The sequence below is a fragment of the Tribolium castaneum genome, chromosome 1, assembly GCF_031307605.1.
Source record: "Tribolium castaneum strain GA2 chromosome 1, icTriCast1.1, whole genome shotgun sequence".
Taxonomy (NCBI): domain Eukaryota; kingdom Metazoa; phylum Arthropoda; class Insecta; order Coleoptera; family Tenebrionidae; genus Tribolium; species Tribolium castaneum.
The window spans coordinates 1,394,422-1,413,636 of record NC_087394.1 but is presented as its reverse complement, the minus strand read 5'-3'; the positions used below and the strand labels follow the sequence as shown (position 1 = coordinate 1,413,636).

The 19,215-nt window shown below is 28.7% G+C and overlaps 2 protein-coding genes across 2 annotated transcripts; one reads left to right on the top strand and one right to left on the bottom strand.

The window, feature by feature from the left end:
- The first annotated feature begins 2,661 nt into the window (after positions 1-2,661).
- LOC135265752 (cyclic GMP-AMP synthase-like receptor) lies at positions 2,662-5,550 on the top strand. The gene is made up of 5 exons (XM_064355882.1): positions 2,662-2,809; positions 2,872-3,279; positions 4,726-5,013; positions 5,065-5,374; positions 5,422-5,550. The coding sequence occupies exons 1-5, from the start codon at positions 2,696-2,698 to the stop codon at positions 5,469-5,471; spliced, it is 1,170 nt and encodes a 389-aa protein (XP_064211952.1). The 5' UTR covers positions 2,662-2,695; the 3' UTR covers positions 5,472-5,550.
- Positions 5,551-14,324: 8,774 nt separating this feature from the next.
- On the bottom strand, positions 14,325-18,618 carry LOC659494 (farnesol dehydrogenase). Its single transcript, XM_965797.5, has 4 exons — positions 18,438-18,618; positions 14,713-15,174; positions 14,504-14,665; positions 14,325-14,448 (listed from the first exon to the last, which is right to left on the bottom strand). Exons 1-4 carry the CDS (start codon positions 18,543-18,545, stop codon positions 14,407-14,409), a joined length of 774 nt encoding a protein of 257 aa, XP_970890.1. The 5' UTR covers positions 18,546-18,618; the 3' UTR covers positions 14,325-14,406.
- Between the last annotated feature and the right edge of the window lie 597 nt (positions 18,619-19,215).

Here is a 19,215-nt window from a genome sequence, read left to right as displayed (position 1 = left end):
CTTTTTTTACTTTTCTTTAGTTTTATTTTCTCTAGTTTCTAGCAACTTATCTTAATGTCCAATTAGAAAAATTTTGTTTTTGCTTGGTTTTGTTTAGAAGATTAAAATTTTTATTGATTTGTTGGAAGTTTATGAATTTGTCGTTTTATTTTGATTAATTTTAATTTAAGCAAAACTAAAAAATTTCTTTTCATTTCTTGTTACCTTTTCTAATTACTTTTTTATTGTTATTGTTTAAATACTTGTAGTTAAATTGTAGATAAAGTGAGAATACAATTATCGTTTATTTTTTTAAATAAAAAGAATGTCTACAAAATTTTATTTCATTCCTTGAAAAAAATAAAAGTTTTTTTCTTCTTCTTTCCTTCTCTTCTCTAGTTTCTTTTCTAGTCTATTCTTTAATTTTCTTTTCTGGTTTTTTCTCTAATGTCTTCTCTAGTATCCTCTGTGTTTTTTTCTTGAGTCTCTTTTCTAGTTTTTTCACTAGTTTCTATTCTCCCTAAGTGCCTGCTAGTTTCTCCTTTTTTAGTTTCCTACTCTATTCTCTAGTTTTTTTCTTTAATTTGTTCTATATTTTTTTCTAGTATCCTTTCTAATCTTTTCTCAACTTTATTCTCTAGTTTTATTTCCTTGTTTATTTAGTAGTCCTTTCTCTAGTTTCTTTATTAGTATCTGCCCTAGTTTCTTATTTCTTAGTTTCTTTTTTAGTTTCCTCTCCAGTCTTTTCTCGAGATTTTTTAGAGTGTTTTTCTAATCTCTTCTCTAGTTTCTTTACTAGTCTCTTTTCTAGTCCTTTCTCTAGTTACTTACCTAGTATCTGTTCCAGTTTCTTTTCTAAAGTTTTCTGCAGTTTCTTTTCTAGTTTTTTTTTCTTTCAATAGTTTCTTATGTAAAGTCTATTCTAGTTTGTTCTATAGTATCTGTCTTATTTCCTTTTCTAGTCTATTCTTTAGTTTCCTCTCTCGTTTTTCTTCTAGTTTTTTCTCTAATTTCTTTTTTGTTTTTGCTTTTATTCTCTAAATTTTTTTCTTAACTCATTTCTTTAGTTTCTTTTCTTATTTATTTGTCTAGTTGTCTAGTTTCTACAGTAACTTCTACTTTAATATCAGCTCTAATTTCTTCCTTAATTTCTTCTTTAGTTTCCTCTCCAGTCTCTTCTCTAGTTTTTTCTTAGTAGCTTTATTTTTTTTATAATTTTTCTGCAATCTTTTCTTATCTCTTATCTAAAGTCAACTCTATAGTGTCTATTTTCTAGTATCTGTCCTAGTACTCTTTGTTGTCTATTCTTTAGTTCCCTCTCTCGTTTTTCTTTTGTTTTTTCTCTAGTTTCTTCCATGTTTTTTCTTTTATCCTCTAAATTTTTTTCTTAACTCATTTCTTTAGTTTCTTTTCTTATTTATTTGTCTAGTTGTCTAGTTTCTACTGTAGCATCTTCTTTAGTATCAGCTCTAATTTATTCCTTAATTTCTTCTTTAGTTTCCTCTCCAGTCTCTTCTCTAGTTTTTTCTTAGTAGCTCTATTTTTTTTATAATTTTTCTGCAATCTTTTCTTATCTCTTATCTAAAGTCAACTCTATAGTGTCTATTTTCTAGTATCTGTCCTAGTACTCTTTGTTGTCTATTCTTTAGTTCCCTCTCTCGTTTTTCTTTTGTTTTTTCTCTAGTTTCTTCCATGTTTTTTCTTTTATCCTCTAAATTTTTTTCTTAACTCATTTCTTTAGTTTCTTTTCTTATTTATTTGTCTAGTTGTCTAGTTTCTACTGTAGCATCTTCTTTAGTATCAGCTCTAATTTATTCCTTAATTTCTTCTTTAGTTTCCTCTCCAGTCTCTTCTCTAGTTTTTTCTTAGTAGCTCTATTTTTTTTATAATTTTTCTGCAATCTTTTCTTATCTCTTATCTAAAGTCAACTCTATAGTGTCTATTTTCTAGTATTTGTCCTAGTACTCTTTGTTGTCTATTATTTAGTTTCCTCTCCAGTTTCTCTTCCTGTTTCTTTTCTAATCTCTTTTCTATTTTCTTATCTAGTCTCCCCTCTATTCGTTTTTTGAGTCGCTTTTCTAGTTAATTGTTTTTTTTAGTAGTTCTTTCTCTTGTATAGATTTAACGTTATTCTTTTCTGCCATAGTTTTTTCGCTAGTTTCTTTTTAGTTTTCTTTCCAGTCTCTCCTCGAACTTTTTTCAGTTTTTTTAATGTCTTCTCTAGTTTCTTCTTTCAATTTTTCTCCAGTCTTCTTTGCTTGTATTTTCTTGAGTATATGCTCCAGATTCCTCTCTTTTTTCTTTTCTAGTATCTGCTTTAGTTTTTCTTCAGCCGTTGCTCTAATCTATTTTCTACTTTTTTCTCGTCTAAAAGGTCCATTTCATTTTTTGTTACCTTATCTAATTACTCCGTTATTGTTATTGTTGTAGATATTTGAGATAATAAAGTGAGAATATTGTTTGTATAATTCTAAATACTGCAATTAGATTTTTACATTAAATAATAAGTATTAGATATGACCAAGCTCTTGAAACAATAAAATTTTTTTAGTTACATCTCACAACGAAAATTCTCTTTTGAAACGAGTTGCTTTAATTTTATCAATCGTAACCTAATCTTTGTAATTACGATAAGATTATTAAATTATTCTGCAGTATAAAAGTGATTGTATTTGTAAGTAGTCTAAATAGGTCGGGTGTCGTCTGCACTATCACAATGTCCGATATTAAAAAATACCTGTACTTGGAAAACACTTTGAACGAAATGAACAGCAAGTTTATTTCGCTCCAAGATAAGGAAGTGAAACGCAACAACCAAATTCTGGAATCGGTAAATACACATTCAATTTTAATTTTAATTTCTCCAATATGTTAATTCACTTTGCTTTCAAGATCCTCAAAACATTTATTGACAAAATGAAGGAGAAAGATCCCTTATTCAAAAAAATGTTTTCGCGCGTTTTCTACGGTGGCAGTTACTACGATGGCCTCAGAGTTGGCAAACCTGAAGAATTTGATTTAGATTTACTTTTGAGTTTGCCAAAATATGCTGAACCCACAATTATGGTGAGCAAAGTTCCGGGTTTTGTTCAGTTGAAACTTGGAAATTATGATGGTTTTATGCGACAACCGGAAGCTGCTCCCACTTATCGCACTTTTGGCAACTTGTTTGATAAGGAATATTTTCTGGATACAGATAAAGTCCTGTCCTGGATGGAGGGAATTGTGCAAAAAACCATGAACGACTTTCCACAAAAAGGGTCAAAAAGGGTCGTTTCCAATGCGAATGGAGCTTTCGAGGTTTGTAATCTATTTCTATTTCTATTTCTATTTCTATTTCTATTTCTATTTCTATTTCTATTTCTATTTCTATTTCTATTTCTATTTCTATTTCTATTTCTATTTCTATTTCTATTTCTATTTCTATTTCTATTTCTATTTCTATTTCTATTTCTATTTCTATTTCTATTTCTATTTCTATTTCTATTTCTATTTCTATTTCTATTTCTATTTCTATTTCTATTTCTATTTCTATTTCTATTTCTATTTCTATTTCTATTTCTATTTCTATTTCTATTTCTATTTCTATTTCTATTTCTATTTCTATTTCTATTTCTATTTCTATTTCTATTTCTATTTCTATTTCTATTTCTATTTCTATTTCTATTTCTATTTCTATTTCTATTTCTATTTCTATTTCTATTTCTATTTCTATTTCTATTTCTATTTCTATTTCTATTTCTATTTCTATTTCTATTTCTATTTCTATTTCTATTTCTATTTCTATTTCTATTTCTATTTCTATTTCTATTTCTATTTCTATTTCTATTTCTAAACGGCCAATTCTTAAGGTTGGATTTTCTAAAAATTATTATCTCTAGTCAACTGCTAGGATTGTAATTTCTCAAGATCATATGGACCAAAATATTCTCTAGATAAGTTTCAAAATTATTTTGATTTATTTTACCAAAAATGGCAATTTTGGCCCCAAATTCAGACTCTTTGAATCACTTCACAAAATAAAAGGTTTCCTCCAATTTTTTAATAATTTTTGTCAACAGTGGAAAGTAAACAAGAACATCTACCTTACTTCTACTTCTTCTATCTTTTTCTACTTACTTCTACTTCTTCTATCTATTTCTACTTACTTCTACTTCTACTTCTACTTCTACTTCTACTTCTACTTCTACTTCTAATTCTACTTCTACTTCTACTTCTACTTCTACTTCTACTTCTACTTCTACTTCTACTTCTACTTCTACTTCTACTTCTACTTCTACTTCTACTTCTACTTCTACTTCTACTTCTACTTCTACTTCTACTTCTACTTCTACTTCTACTTCTACTTCTACTTCTACTTCTACTTCTACTTCTACTTTTACTTTTACTTTTACTTTTACTTTTACTTTTACTTTTACTTTTACTTTTACTTTTACTTTTACTTTTACTTTTACTTTTACTTTTACTTTTACTTTTACTTTTACTTTTACTTTTACTTTTACTTTTACTTTTACTTTTACTTTTACTTTTACTTTTACTTTTACTTTTACTTTTACTTTTACTTTTACTTTTACTTTTACTTTTACTTTTACTTTTACTTTTACTTTTACTTTTACTTTTACTTTTACTTTTACTTTTACTTTTACTTTTACTTTTACTTTTACTTTTACTTTTACTTTTACTTTTACTTCTACTTCTACTTCTACTTTTTGTAAGCTAGTATTTTTGAATAACAGAAAATTTTAGGTAATTGTGCACAAGGCAGGTCCAGCTTTGACATTAAAAATTTCTGGTTCTGGCATCGCCATGGACGTTGATTTGGTCACATGTTTCATTTTCCATTGCGATTTTTGGCCCAAACCTGGCTTTAAGTCCAACCCTGTTAAAACCAAGCCTGATTTTTTCATCGTTCCGAAAAAACCCAAAACAGAAGTGGGACAAAGTAGTCGACATTGGAGACTTTCGTTTCAAGAGCAAGAAAGAGTTCTAATCGACAATAAACGAACGCTGAAACCAACAATCAAGCTTTTGAAAGTTGGATTATTTTTTGGTTTGTGACTCGATTATTTTGAGGAATGGTTTTAGAAACTGAGGGATAATTTGCAACATCGCGCGATTGCCAGTTACTATATCAAGACGGTTTTGTTGCATATTGTTGATAAAAAGCCGGAGGAGTTTTGGAGGAATCCGTTGAGTTATGTTTTTGTGAGTGTGTTAAGTGAGTATAAAGATTGTATAGAAAAGGGGAAAATTCCATATTATTGGAACCCGAGTAATAATTTGTTGGGGCGTGTAAATGCGAAAAATTTGGAAAATATGGCCAATCGGCTCAAGGCCATTCTCAGTGATGTGGAGAAGAAAAAAGATGAACCGCATGCAATTGTTAAATATTTTTGTAAGTTGGTTTATTTTGTGATTGGTTTGATGTAACAATTTTTTTAGTGGATAGTAAAGATTACAATGTTTATATGATGGGCAAGATGAAACTGTGAAGTAGAAATTAGGGTTTTAATAATAAATCAAGTTTTTCTATTTATGTCTCATGAAATATAATAAAAATCTGGAAATTTTTGGGTGTTGTTTTTATAGCTTATTTCAAATACGGCAAATCTTTTCGAAAATGTGGATAGATAATTAAAAGAGCGTTTTGCTCTACGACCTTTAGTTTTTTTTTATGAATTTTTTTAGTGAAAAACTTTGATCGCCGGGTTTGGACAAAAAAATAGACAAAAATAAGCGCTATCAGGTGGATTTTTGTTCGTTGCTCTAAGTCTTACAGTTTCCGAGAAAAATGCAAAAAAAGGTTTCTATTTTCCCTTTTTTTCAATTTTCAACCGCCAATTACGGCGAAACTATTAGAGTTATCGAGAAACGGAAAAATGGAGGACAACCGGAATAAAAAATTCTACAAAATGGCATAGGACTCAAGGCAATATCTCGCAAAAAAATTTTCAACTTTCAAACGGCGATTACGGCCAAACTAAAAGAGCTAGGAGAAAACGCTTTTTTAGATCGGAAAGAGCACATCAAAATCTATAAGATAGAATCGGTTTTATTTGATTTTGAGACACTTTAAAAATTGACCGATTTCTAAGGGGGGGGTGTTAATTTTTTTTTTAATTTTTGTATTTTCTCATTTACGGTTAAACTATTCTAAAAAGTGGAAGTATTTTGATTCATACCTATGCAAAATGATCCGAGGAATCGATTGGAATCAAAAAAAGCGCCAAATTCCCAATAGTTTTTTAGTTATGAATTTTTGCGTATATGATCTAATTTTTGCTTTTATTTGCATTTTCTCGAAAACTATAAGTCGTACAACAATAATCTTTTTTGCAAATGATAGATCATTAAAAGAGCTTTCCAAAGATAGTACACACCATAGGGTTATCTCTAATAGTTCCGGAGTTATTGCTTGATAAATGATCCGGGTACCAGAAATCGACAAAATTCGCGACAAAAATTGAAAAAATCAAACATCAAAAATTCGAACATATGGACTTTTTTTTGACTTTTAACATCTGTCGAGGAATGTAAGGGCATATACAAGTCCAAAAACCTACGATAGAACGAGTTTTAAAAAAATTTATTTTTTTCACCTTTTTAAATGTAAGTGTATTACTCAGGAAGTTTTAGCAAAAAAATTCAAAATTTTAAATCTCGTGAAAAGTTGGTATAATACAGAAAATGAGCCGCTGAATTCACTGGAACAAACCGCATTGCTCTACGACTTTTAGTTTTTGAGTTATGAATTTTTTTGTTGAAAAATTATTACGCAAAAAATTAAAATTTTTTTTATTTTTGTGAAAAATTGATATAATATGTAAAATGAGCCGCAAAATTCAATGGAACAAACCGCATTGCTTTACGACTTTTAGTTTTTTTTTTATGAATTTTTTTAGTGAAAAACTTTGATCGCCTTTGTAGCCGGAACCGTTGCCCGGAGTGACTCCGGGTTTAGACGAGAAAATAGACAAAAATAAGCGCTATCAGATGGATTTTTGTTCGTTGCTCTAAGTCTTACAGTTTCCGAGAAAAATGCAAAAAAAGGTTTCCATTTTCCATTTTTTTCAATTTTCAACCGCCAATTGCGGCGAAACTATTAGAGTTATCGAGAAACGGAAAAATGGAGGACAACCGGAATAAAAAACTCTACAAAATGGCATAGGACTCAAGGCGATATCTCGCAAAAAAATTTCAATTTTCAAACGCCGATTACGGCCAAACTAAAAGAGCTAGGAGAAAACGCTTTTTTTAGATCGGAAAGAGCACATCAAAATCTATAAGATAGAATTGGTTTTATTTGATTTTAGGATACTTTAAAAATTGACCGATTTCTAAGGGGGGGGCGTTGATTTTTTTTAATTTTTTTTTATTTTTTTATTTACGGCTAAACTATTCTAACAAGTGGAACTATTTTGATTCATACCTATGCAAAATGATCCGAGGAATCGACTGGAATCAAAAAAAGCGCCAAATTCCCAATAGTTTTTTAGTTATGAATTTTTGCGTATATGATCTAATTTTTGCTTTTATTTGCATTTTCTCGAAAACTATAAGTCGTACAACAATAATCTTTTTTGCAAATGATAGATCATTAAAAGAGCTTTCCAAAGATAGTACACACCATAGGGTTATCTCTAATAGTTCCGGAGTTATTGCTTGATAAATGATCCGGGTACCAGAAATCGACAAAATTCGCGACAAAAATTGAAAAAATCAAACATCAAAAATTCGAACATATGGACTTTTTTTTGACTTTTAACATCTGTCGAGGAATGTAAGGGCATATACAAGTCCAAAAACCTACGATAGAACGAGTTTTAAAAAAATTTATTTTTTTCACCTTTTTAAATGTAAGTGTATTAGGAAGTTTTAGCAAAAAAATTCAAAATTTTAAATCTCGTGAAAAGTTGGTATAATACAGAAAATGAGCCGCTGAATTCACTGGAACAAACCGCATTGCTCTACGACTTTTAGTTTTTGAGTTATGAATTTTTTTGTTGAAAAATTATTACGCAAAAAATTAAATTTTTTTTTATTTTTGTGAAAAATTGATATAATATGTAAAATGAGCCGCAAAATTCAATGGAACAAACCGCATTGCTCTACGACTTTTAGTTTTTTTTTTATGAATTTTTTTAGTGAAAAACTTTGATCGCCTTTGTAGCCGGAACCGTTGCCCGGAGCGACTCCGGGTTTAGACCAGAAAATAGACAAAAATAAGCGCTATCAGATGGATTTTTGTTCGTTGCTCTAAGTCTTACAGTTTCCGAGAAAAATGCAAAAAAAGGTTTCTATTTTCCATTTTTTTCAATTTTCAACCGCCAATTACGGCGAAACTATTAGAGTTATCGAGAAACGGAAAAATGGAGGACAACCGGAATAAAAAACTCTACAAAATGGCATAGGACTCAAGGCCATATCTCTCAAAAAAAATTTCAATTTTCAAACGCCGATTACGGCCAAACTAAAAGAGCTAGGAGAAAACGCTTTTTTAGATCGGAAAGAGCACATCAAAATCTATAAGATAGAATTGGTTTTATTTGATTTTAAGACACTTTAAAAATTGACCGATTTCTAAGGGGGGGGTGTTGATTTTTTTTAATTTTTTTTTATTTTCTCATTTACGGCTAAACTATTCTAAAAAGTGGAACTATTTTGATTCATACCTATGCAAAATGATCCGAGGAATCGATTGGAATCAAAAAAAGCGCCAAATTCCCAATAGTTTTTTAGTTATGAATTTTTGAGTATATGATCTAATTTTCGCTTTTATTTGCATTTTCTCGAAAACTATAAGTCGTACAACAATAATTTTTTTTGCAAATGATAGATCATTAAAAGAGCTTTCCAAAGATAGTACACATCATAGGGTTATCTCTAATAGTTCCGGAGTTATTGCTTGATAAATGATCCGGGTACCAGAAATCGACAAAATTCGCGACAAAAATTGAAAAAATTAAACATCAAAAATTCGAACATATGGACTTTTTTTTGACTTTTAACAACTGTCGAGGAATGTAAGGGCATATACAAGTCCAAAAACCTACGATAGAACGAGTTTTAAAAAAATTTATTTTTTTCACCTTTTTAAATGTAAGTGTATTACTCAGGAAGTATTAGCAAAAAAATTCAAAATTTTAAATCTCGTGAAAAGTTGGTATAATACAGAAAATGAGCCGCTGAATTCACTGGAACAAACCGCATTGCTCTACGACTTTTAGTTTTAGCTTACATCCCTCTAAAGGGATGTAAATAATTTAGAATTTCTGTTTTCTTTTTTTTTTTTTTTTTTTTAAGTCCCACTTTTTACGATTACGCAATGAGACCCTCACAGTCGGTATACAAACACAAAAATAAACTTACCTTTAGTTTTTGGTGGGGCGGAAATTCCATTTATTTTACGTTTTTGTCGACCTATAAAGTGGTTCTTGAATTACGACAATACCAGTCAAAATAAAAGAAAATATGACGGTTCAAATTGTAGACAGAGACTTTCGTAAAAATCAACCCTTCAAAAAATAAATCCAATATCTCTGTTTCTATTCGATCAAAAAATTTTTAATTAACACCAACTTATTCTCCACTCTAAACAGTCCCCCGTACCAAAAAATGAATTCCAAAACTTGCCAAAACATTTAAGGGTGAGTTTTTCAAACTCATCCAAACCCCATCGAGTGACCCCTCAAACTTCACCGCCCAAACTGGACATTACAAAAATACAAAAATAAGTAGGTCTTTTATCGCTCCTTGAAGAGATAGAAAAATGACTATCGAAAATTACAATTTCGACTAAACCTTCGTTTAAATTACATCAAGACGCACCTTTTCTCTTATATAAAAAAATCGCGTCCAACGCCTGGTTTCCGAGATATTTAAAAAATTATCTTCAAATTCAAATTTTCGCGCCTAGTTCTTATTTTAACAGTTCTCAATTGCGGCGAAATTATTAAAAAATGTGAAACTATTTTGGTCAAAATCCATGTAAAATGATAATTATTTTTCTTTATTTGCAGCTATCAGTCGGAGAACAATAATTTTAATAATCATTAAGGTAGATCATTCAAAAAGCTTTCCAACGACAATAAACTTAATCGAGTAAAATCGACTAAAATAATAATAATAATAGTAATAACTCGAGATGTTTCCAAAGATCTAAAATCTTGAACGAGTTAAAAAAATTTTTTAAAGTTTTAATTTTTTTATGAAAAAGTATAATGCCTTCGTAAACTAAGTACTACAGGGTGATTAAAAATTGCGAACAATTTTTTGCTAGAAACATTCAGTTGGGTTAAAATTTTCTCTGACAAAAAATAAAAAAAATGAAAATTGATTTATATGCTTATCTAATATTTTAAAAAAATATGACCAATTTTTGCACTTATGGATAATTAAATAAAAAAACACGGATTTTTTGCAAAAAAAAATTCTAAATAGTATTTGCGCTACGTTTTATTTGCATTCACAAACGTACTTTATCTCTACTCTGAATATAAATTACCTAAACAAACATCCAAATACCTACCTGTGTTCGTTTCGTCTTTAATCTAACGGACGCCCTCTTTAGCCACTAATTTTTCAACTGTGTGTGTGTAGTAATAAAAAATAAATTTAAACACTAGCACGGTTCAAAAGTAAAGTTTTAAAATCGTAATAACGTCAATGCCTTCGCTATTAATAACTACACTAGCAGTTCTAAATCGTGGTGGCACTCCTACCTGTTAGACGTACTTTTGGTGTTTTTCTCAACTCAAAAAATAGAAGAAATAGAGTAAAAAATAAGTCAGTGTTTAGTGATGTTTTGTGGACAGTGTTCAGAAGAAACAGCAGATGCTCTTGATGTGATTGCAAGGATTACACGGATTTATAAATATTCCTATGATGTAAGGAGTAAGAGATTTATTTAATTTTAAAAGTGCACATGTTTTAACAGCAGTTTTATTATCATCAATTATTTTTCCTAAAATTTCTCTCCAATTTCGCTCATTTCTGGGTTAGGTTGAAGCTGATTGGCTTGAATTAATTATATTTTTTCTTTCTTTAATTCAATTTTTTAAGTTTTTTTCATTTTTTTTTGTTGTTTTAATAGTTATCTGTATTGACTTTTTGTGATAGAATTGATAGAGTAGAGAATGTTCTATTCTGCATTCTCTTTATTTTGTCTTCTTTGTGTTCTTTATGTTTTCTATTCATGTCCATTTGTTATATTATCTCTATTATGTAATTTTTTGCAACATTTTTGGCATTCTTGTGCAAAATAAAGCCTAAGTTTTATTGGAAGAAAATTAAAAACTGTCATTTTTTATTTATTATTGATAAAGTGAGTTACGAGCAAAAATGAGTTACTACTTTACTATGAGTAGTACGAATATTACGTGACTCATTTAAGTGATGGAGCAAATTTTTAGATTCAATCATTACATTAGGTAATCAGAGATAGGTTTTTAATAATCTTTATTAAGATTACGAACATCAAAGTACTGACTTTATTCAAGAGCTGTTCATTGCAATTTATTTTTGTCATAGTACTTGAAGATTTTGGCCAAATTTTACAAATTTTTGTAATTCTCTATCTTTTATTTTTTTTTTCTATTTCTATTAATTTAATGTATGCTCTTTGTTTTCTACTTTCAAATTGAAAATTCTCGCCAGTAAATGGATGAAGAGACTTAAGAGATAAAAAAAATACTATTAATATAACTATGTCTTTTTATCTACCTATTTATTTTTTATTGTTTTTATTGTCTGTATTGTCTGTATTGACTTTTTGTGATAGAATTGATAGAATAGAGAATGTTCTATTTTGTATTCCCTTTGGTTTCTTTTCTATTTACTTTATCTGTTCTTTATGCTCTCTATTTATCTTCATTTTGTTATATCTTCTCTATTATACTTTTTTTGCAACATTTGTGACATTCTTTTACAAAATAAACATTGGATTAAAACTAATAAAAGACAAGCGAGTAATAAGTTGAGAAATAAAATAAAATAGAATATAAGAAGAAAGTTAAACTGAAACTTTCTGTTTTCTTTAAGTTCTCTTTCTTATATTTTCTCTTTTTTTAATTCAATTTTTTCCTTTTCTTCCATTATTCTGTTCATTATGTTCTCTAATTGTTTCCAGTCGTTATATTTTTTATTTTGTAATTTTGTGCAACATTTATAGCTTTTCTGTAGAAAATAAACTTTTGGCTAAAACTAATAAAGATCGCGAGTATTAAGTTGAGAAGATAAGATAAAATAAAATATAGGAAAAAAAAGAAAGAAAAAACTTTCTGTTTTTTTATTTGCTTTATTCTCCTTTTTCTCTAAGTTTGCTTTTTTATATTTTCTATTTTTTTTAATTAAATTATTGTACTGACTTTGCGTAATATACGAAAATGATAAAGCTAACTCTAAATACAAAAAAATTAAAGAGTAGAGAATATTCTATACTGTATTTCCTTCGTTTTCATTTTCTTTTATTATTCTGTTCATTATATTCTCTAATTGTTTCCAGTCGTTATATTTTCTATTTTGTAATTTTGTGCAACATTTATAGATTTTCTGTAGAAAATAAATTTTTGCCTAAAACTAATAAAAATTGCGGGTACTAAGTTGAGAAGATAAGATAAAATAAAATATAGGAAAAAAAAGAAAGAAGAAACTTTCTGTTTTTTTATTTGCTTTATTCTCCTTTTTCTTTAAGCTTGCTTTTTTATATTTTCTATTTTTTTAATTCAATTTTTGTACTGACTTTGCGTAATATTCGAAAATAATAATGCTAACTATAAATAGAAAAAAATGAGAGAGTAGAGGATAATCTATACTATATTATCTTCGTTTTCATTTTCTTTTATTATTCTGTTCATTATATTCTCTAAGTGTTTCCAGTCGTTATATTTTTTATTTTGTAATTTTGTGCAACATTTATAGCTTTTCTGTATAAATTTTTGCCTAAAACTAATAAAAATCGCGGGTACTAAGTTAAGAAGATAAGATAAAATAAAATATAGGAAAAAGAAAGAAAGAAGAAACTTTCTGTTTTTTTATTTGCTTTATTCTCCTTTTTCTCTAAGTTCGCTTTTTTATATTTTCTATTCTTTTTAATTCAATTTTTGTACTGACTTTGCGTAATATTCGAAAATAATAATGCTAACTCTAAATAGAAAAAAATAAAAGAGTAGAGGATAATCTATACTATATTATCTCCGTTTTCTTTTGCTTTCATTATTCTGTTCATTATATTCTCTAATTGTTTCCAGTCGTTATATTTTCTATTTTGTAATTTTGTGCAACATTTATGGCTTTTCTGTAGAAAATAAATTTTTGGCTAAAAGTAATAAAAATCGCGGGTACTAAATTGAGAATATAAGATAAAATAAAATATAGGAAAAAAAAGAAGAAAGAAACTTTCTGTTTTTTTCTATTTGTTATATTTTCCCTTTTCTCTAAGTTCTCTCATCGGAGTTGAAGCGAAAAAAAATAATAACACACACCAAGAACAAAGAAAAAGAATAGAGAATAATAATGCAGGAGATTAGAGAATAGTGAAAACAGTAGGAATAAAAAACAGAATATAAAAAAATATAGATTAGAACAAATAATAAAAAAAAATACTCCTCAAAACTGCAAATTCTCAGTTGTCTCATATTCCTATATTTTCTCTGATGCCTGGTCTTTCTGTACTTTACTTCCTCTATTCCCGATTCCAATTTTTTTCAAACAAATAAAAAAAAATTAAATTGAAATTTTCCCTTTTTTTAAATTCTCTCTATTTTTTCTCTTTATTCAATTATTTAAAGCTGAAGGAATAAACAATGATAAAAGAAAAACACAAAAAACAAAATAAAAAAATTAAAGAATAGTAAAGATAGTGGAAATTAACAGAAAAAAAAATACTCGTAAGAAACTGAAATTTTCAATATCTCTATATTTTCTCTATTGTTTGTTCTCCCTATGCGTTAATTCCTCTATTCTCTACCTATTCTAATTTTTTCCTGTTCTTTCTAATTCCTATTATTTTTTGAATTCTACTTACCAAATATTTGACAATAGAGATTTTCAGGTGCAAAAAAACTTTAATTACTTTAAATACGAGTAGATTAAGGAAAACATTTGCATTTGTTACAGTTTTTGGCACAAAAAAAATATTAAGCATCGCATGTTTAAAAAATCACAAAAAATAATTTTGCTTAAAGGAATTGTAAAAAAAACTGAGGAAATTTGGTGAAAAAATAATTAAATGGCTTTTAATGAGTTCATGCTTTTAAAATTCTTCTAAAAGTCACAGAAGATTTAAAATTATTTGTGATGGGCTGAGTGTATTACTGTTTAATTATAAAATTACACAAAACACAGACGGTTTTTTATAGTTTATTAAATACAAACTGCACACATTTTTCATGGTTACATTGTTACACAAAATAATACAAAATGTACATTTCAAAATTTCTCTCCCACAGGCTTGATGGTTAATTCGTGCACCTAAAAATTAACAGTCAGAAATGTTTTTAAATTTGCTAAAAAATAAAACACGCACTTGAACATGAGGTGGTGTCCCTAAGGCGTACAAAACCGCATCTGCAATATCCTCACTTTTCAACATCAATAGTTTTTCCGGCATTAAGTTTTCCATTTCAGGATTCATCTGAAAATTGTTAGCTTGAACAATCTCCGTGTCTACAGCACCAGGACTAACACTCTGAAATAATCAATCAGTTAAAAGCGTTGGATTTCAACAATTTCTACCGTAATTTTTATCTTCAACCCCAAATGATTCAACTCTTGTCTCAAGGTCTCAGTCAAAGCTGTTACGGCATGTTTGGAAGCTGGATACATATTAATATTGGGAATATTAGGCACTGTATGACCTGCCACACTATTGATGTGAACAATGTGACCATCAATTTTCTTTTCATTCATTATTTTCACAGCTTCTCTTGTCGCAATAGACAAACCGAGGACGTTCGTATCTAGGATTTTTTTCCACATTTTTGTGTCACCTTCTGTGAGATTTGTGGGTTGGATGACTCCAGCATTGTTTACAAGAATGTGGACAGGGCCTAAGTTGTCCGTAACCCATTTGAAACCCTTGATAATTTCCTCTTCGTTGGTTAGGTCGACTTTCACAGCGAAAAGTTTGCCCTTTTTGTCTTGGAGTTTCTTCGCCAGTTCTTGGACGCGTTCGGAACGGCGGGCGAAACCTGCCACCTTTTTTACAATTTTTTTATGTTAAACTTGTTGTCTTTTATTTTGTTTTTTATTTTAACTTTTTATTCCCTCAGTGTATTGGTTGTATATTTTGAATTTTTCACTTTCTCAGTTTTTCAGACATGTACAGTGACGATCAAAAAAAATGTCTAGGGCGTGACTAAAATCTTTTAGTCCAATATTTCAACAAACCGGTTAGTTTAGAAACTATGTAGCCAGCTTAGTAAATATCGAGCTAGTTTATAGACTATTGTAAGATATCGAAATAATTTGTGGCTGAGGTTTTAGGGATGTCATTCCTTTTGATCGTGACTGTACATAGTTCTACAGAATTTCAAGCTCACTATAGTCTATTTTTTGTGTTTGTACTTAATTAGAATAACAGTTTATGAATTTTTAATTTTTCTATTTTTCATTTTCAAATACTCTAGTTGTTTATTAAGTTCAACCTCATTGTTTTTTATTTTTTGTAATTTAGCTTTTTATTCTCCCAGTGTATGTTTTTTATTTTAAGTTTTTGCAGTTTCTCATTTTTTCAGTCACGTACAGTGACAATCAAAAAAATGACTAAAGCGTGACTAAAATTTTTTAGTCCAATATTTCAACAAACCGGTTAGTTTACAAACTATCCAGTCGGCTTAGAAAATATCGAGCTGGTTTATACACTATTTGTAAGATATCGAAATGATTTGTGGCTGAGGTTTTAGGGATGTCATTCCTTTTGATCGTGACTGTACATAGTTCTACAAAATTTCAAGCTCACTATAGTCTATTTTTTGTGTTTGTACTTAGTTAGAATAACAGTTTATGAATTTTTTATTTTTCTATTTTTCATTTTGAAATACTCTAGTTGTTTATTAAGTTCGACCTCATTGTTTTTCATTTTTTGTATTTTAGCTTTTTATTGTCTCCGTGTATGTTTTTTATTTTAAATTTATGCAGTTTCTCATTTTTTCAGTCACGTACAGTGACAATAAAAAAATGAGTAAAGCGTGACTAAAATTTTTTAGTCCAATATTTCAACAAACCGGTTAGTTTACAAACTATCCAGTCGGCTTAGAAAATATCGAGCTGGTTTATACACTATTGTAAGATATCGAAATGATTTGTGGCTGAGGTTTTAGAGGTGTCATTCCTTTTAATGGTGACTGTACATAATTCTACAGAATTTCAAGCTCACTATAGTCTATTTTTTGTGTTTGTACTTAATTAAAATAACAGTTTTTAAATTTTTAATTTTTCTATTTTTCATTTTGAAATACTCTAGTTGTTTATTAAGTTCGACCTCATTGTTTTTCATTTTTTGTATTTTAGCTTTTTATTGTCTCCGTGTATGTTTTTTATTTTAAATTTATGCAGTTTCTCATTTTTTCAGTCACGTACAGTGACAATAAAAAAATGAGTAAAGCGTGACTAAAATTTTTTAGTCCAATATTTCAACAAACCGGTTAGTTTACAAACTATCCAGTCGGCTTAGAAAATATCGAGCTGGTTTATACACTATTGTAAGATATCGAAATGATTTGTGGCTGAGGTTTTAGAGGTGTCATTCCTTTTAATGGTGACTGTACATAATTCTACAGAATTTCAAGCTCACTATAGTCTATTTTTTGTGTTTGTACTTAATTAGAATAACAGTTTATGAATTTTTTATTTTTCTATTTTTCATTTTGAAATACTCTAGTTGTTTATTAAGTTCGACCTCATTGTTTTTCATTTTTTGTATTTTAGCTTTTTATTGTCTCCGTGTATGTTTTCTATTTTAAATTTTTGCAGTTTCTCATTTTTTCAGTCACGTACAGTGACAATCAAAAAAATGACTAAAGCGTGACTAAAATTTTTTAGTCCAATATTTCAACAAACCGGTTAGTTTACAAACTATCCAGTCGGCTTAGAAAATATCGAGCTGGTTTATACTCTATTGTAAGATATCGAAATGATTTGTGGCTGAGGTTTTAGGGGTGTCATTCCTTTTAATGGTGATTGTACATAATTCTACAGAATTTCAAGCTCACTATAGTCTATTTTTTGTGTTTGTACTTAATTAGAATAACAGTTTTTAAATTTTTAATTTTTCTATTTTTCATTTTCAAATACTCTAGTTGTCTATTAAGTTCAACCTCATTGTTTTTTATTTTTTGTAATTTAGCTTTTTATTCTCCCAGTGTATGTTTTTTATTTTAAGTTTTTGCAGTTTCTCATTTTTTCAGTCACGTACAGTGACAATCAAAAAAATGACTAAAGCGTGACTAAAATTTTTTAGTCCAATATTTCAACAAACCGGTTAGTTTACAAACTATCCAGTCGGCTTAGAAAATATCGAGCTGGTTTATACACTATTTGTAAGATATCGAAATGATTTGTAGCTGAGGTTTCAGGGGTGTCGTTCCTTTTGATGGTGACTGTACATAGTTCTACAGAATTTCAAGCTCACTATACTCTATTTTTTGTGTTTGTACTTAATTAAAATTACAGTTTTTAAATTTTTAATATTTCTATTTTTCATTTTGAAATACTCTACTTGTTTAATAAGTTCAATCTCATTGATTTGTAATTTTTTGTATTTTACCTGCTCATTTTCTTAGTGTATGTTTTTTAATTAAAATTTTTTAGTTTCTCAGTTTTTCAGTCACGTACAGCGACGATCAAAAAGAATGACTAGAGCGTGACTAAAATCTTTTAGCCCAGTATTTCAACAAACCGGTTAGTTTAGAAACTATCCAATCAGCTTAGTAAATATCGAGCTAGTTTATAGACTATTGTAAGATATCAAAATGATTTTTGGAGGCGGTTTTAGGGGTGTCATTTCTTTTGATCGTGACTGTACACAGTTCTACAAAATTTCAAGCTCACTATACTCTATTTTTTGTGTTTGTACTTAATTAGAATGGCAGTTTTTGAATTTTTTATTTTTCTAATTTTCATTTTGAAATACTCTAGTTGTTTATTAAGTTCAACCTCATAGTTTTTTAATTTTTCGTATTTTAGCTTTTAATTTTTTAGTGTATGTTTTTTATTTTGAATTTTTCAGTTTCTCCGTTTTTCAGTCAGGTACAGTGACGCTCAAAAAGAAAGAATTGAATTGTTTAAAAATTCTCAGAAATGCATTGCATAATAATTTTAAACTAAAGTTCACCTTTTTTACAATTTTTTTATGTTAAAGTTGTCGTATAAATGCTTAAAACGAGTATTGTGGTTGAAAATTTGGCTAAAACGTTGCACCTTGTTTCAATTTTTTATGTTTAAATGAAATTTTTACCCACTTGTAAGCCTTCAGTGACTAGTTGTTCGACAATTGCGGCCCCAATTCCAGCGCTTGCTCCTGTAACTATGGCCACTTTGCCTCTCCAACGGTCCATTGAAATAACCATGATTCACTGAATGAGATGAAAATTTCACCAGTAGTTCTAACGTTTGAAAAGCTACTGAATTAGCTGAATGATGATACGATAACAGTAGTTAGATTACTTAGACGACCTTGACTTTGTGAGTACAGGATATCTCGAGGTTGAATGTATTGGATAATAATAGTTTTCAGTGTTTACAACGATTATTCAGTAGTGAAACGGCAATTTTGTTAGTAATTATCAAATATAAACAATATTTTAATTCATTACTTCATTAGTATTTCCTCTGTGTTTTAAGAGAGGATTATTGCAATAAAAAAAAATCACTGAGATAAATTTACTTTATGATTCAGCACGATGATGAAGCAAGTTAGAAAATACAACAGATACAGTTTTAAAAATAGAATAAAAATGTTAAATTGACTATTAAAAAATAACTATTAATAAATTCTAAATTGTGTGGACAACTTTTTATTTTTTTAATCATAGATTAAACCCTATTCTTACACTGCCTGATAATTAACAAAATGAAAACTAATATTTTTTTTAGAAGTATGTTCAAGAATTTCACAATATAAATTGCATTTACCGTTTCCTTAGCAGACGGTTTATAATGTAGGCAGACGCTTGCATAGCTTTGTATTACTGGTTATATAAAGAGCAAGACCATTTCGTGATTTTATTACAGTAATGA

Excerpts from the sequence above, each read along its gene's own strand:
- LOC135265752 (XM_064355882.1), top strand. The coding sequence starts at position 2,696 with ATGTCCGATATTAAAAAATACCTGTACTTGGAAAACACTTTGAACGAA. Across the intron at positions 3,280-4,725 it reads ATGCGAATGGAGCTTTCGAG|GTAATTGTGCACAAGGCAGG; the intron begins GTTTGTAATCTA and ends AGAAAATTTTAG. Across the intron at positions 5,375-5,421 it reads TGCAATTGTTAAATATTTTT|TGGATAGTAAAGATTACAAT; the intron begins GTAAGTTGGTTT and ends CAATTTTTTTAG.
- LOC659494 (XM_965797.5), bottom strand. The coding sequence starts at position 18,545 with ATGGTTATTTCAATGGACCGTTGGAGAGGCAAAGTGGCCATAGTTACA. Across the intron at positions 15,175-18,437 it reads TAGTCACTGAAGGCTTACAA|GTGGCAGGTTTCGCCCGCCG; the intron begins GTGGGTAAAAAT and ends ATTGTAAAAAAG. Across the intron at positions 14,449-14,503 it reads GGACACCACCTCATGTTCAA|GTGCACGAATTAACCATCAA; the intron begins GTGCGTGTTTTA and ends GTTAATTTTTAG.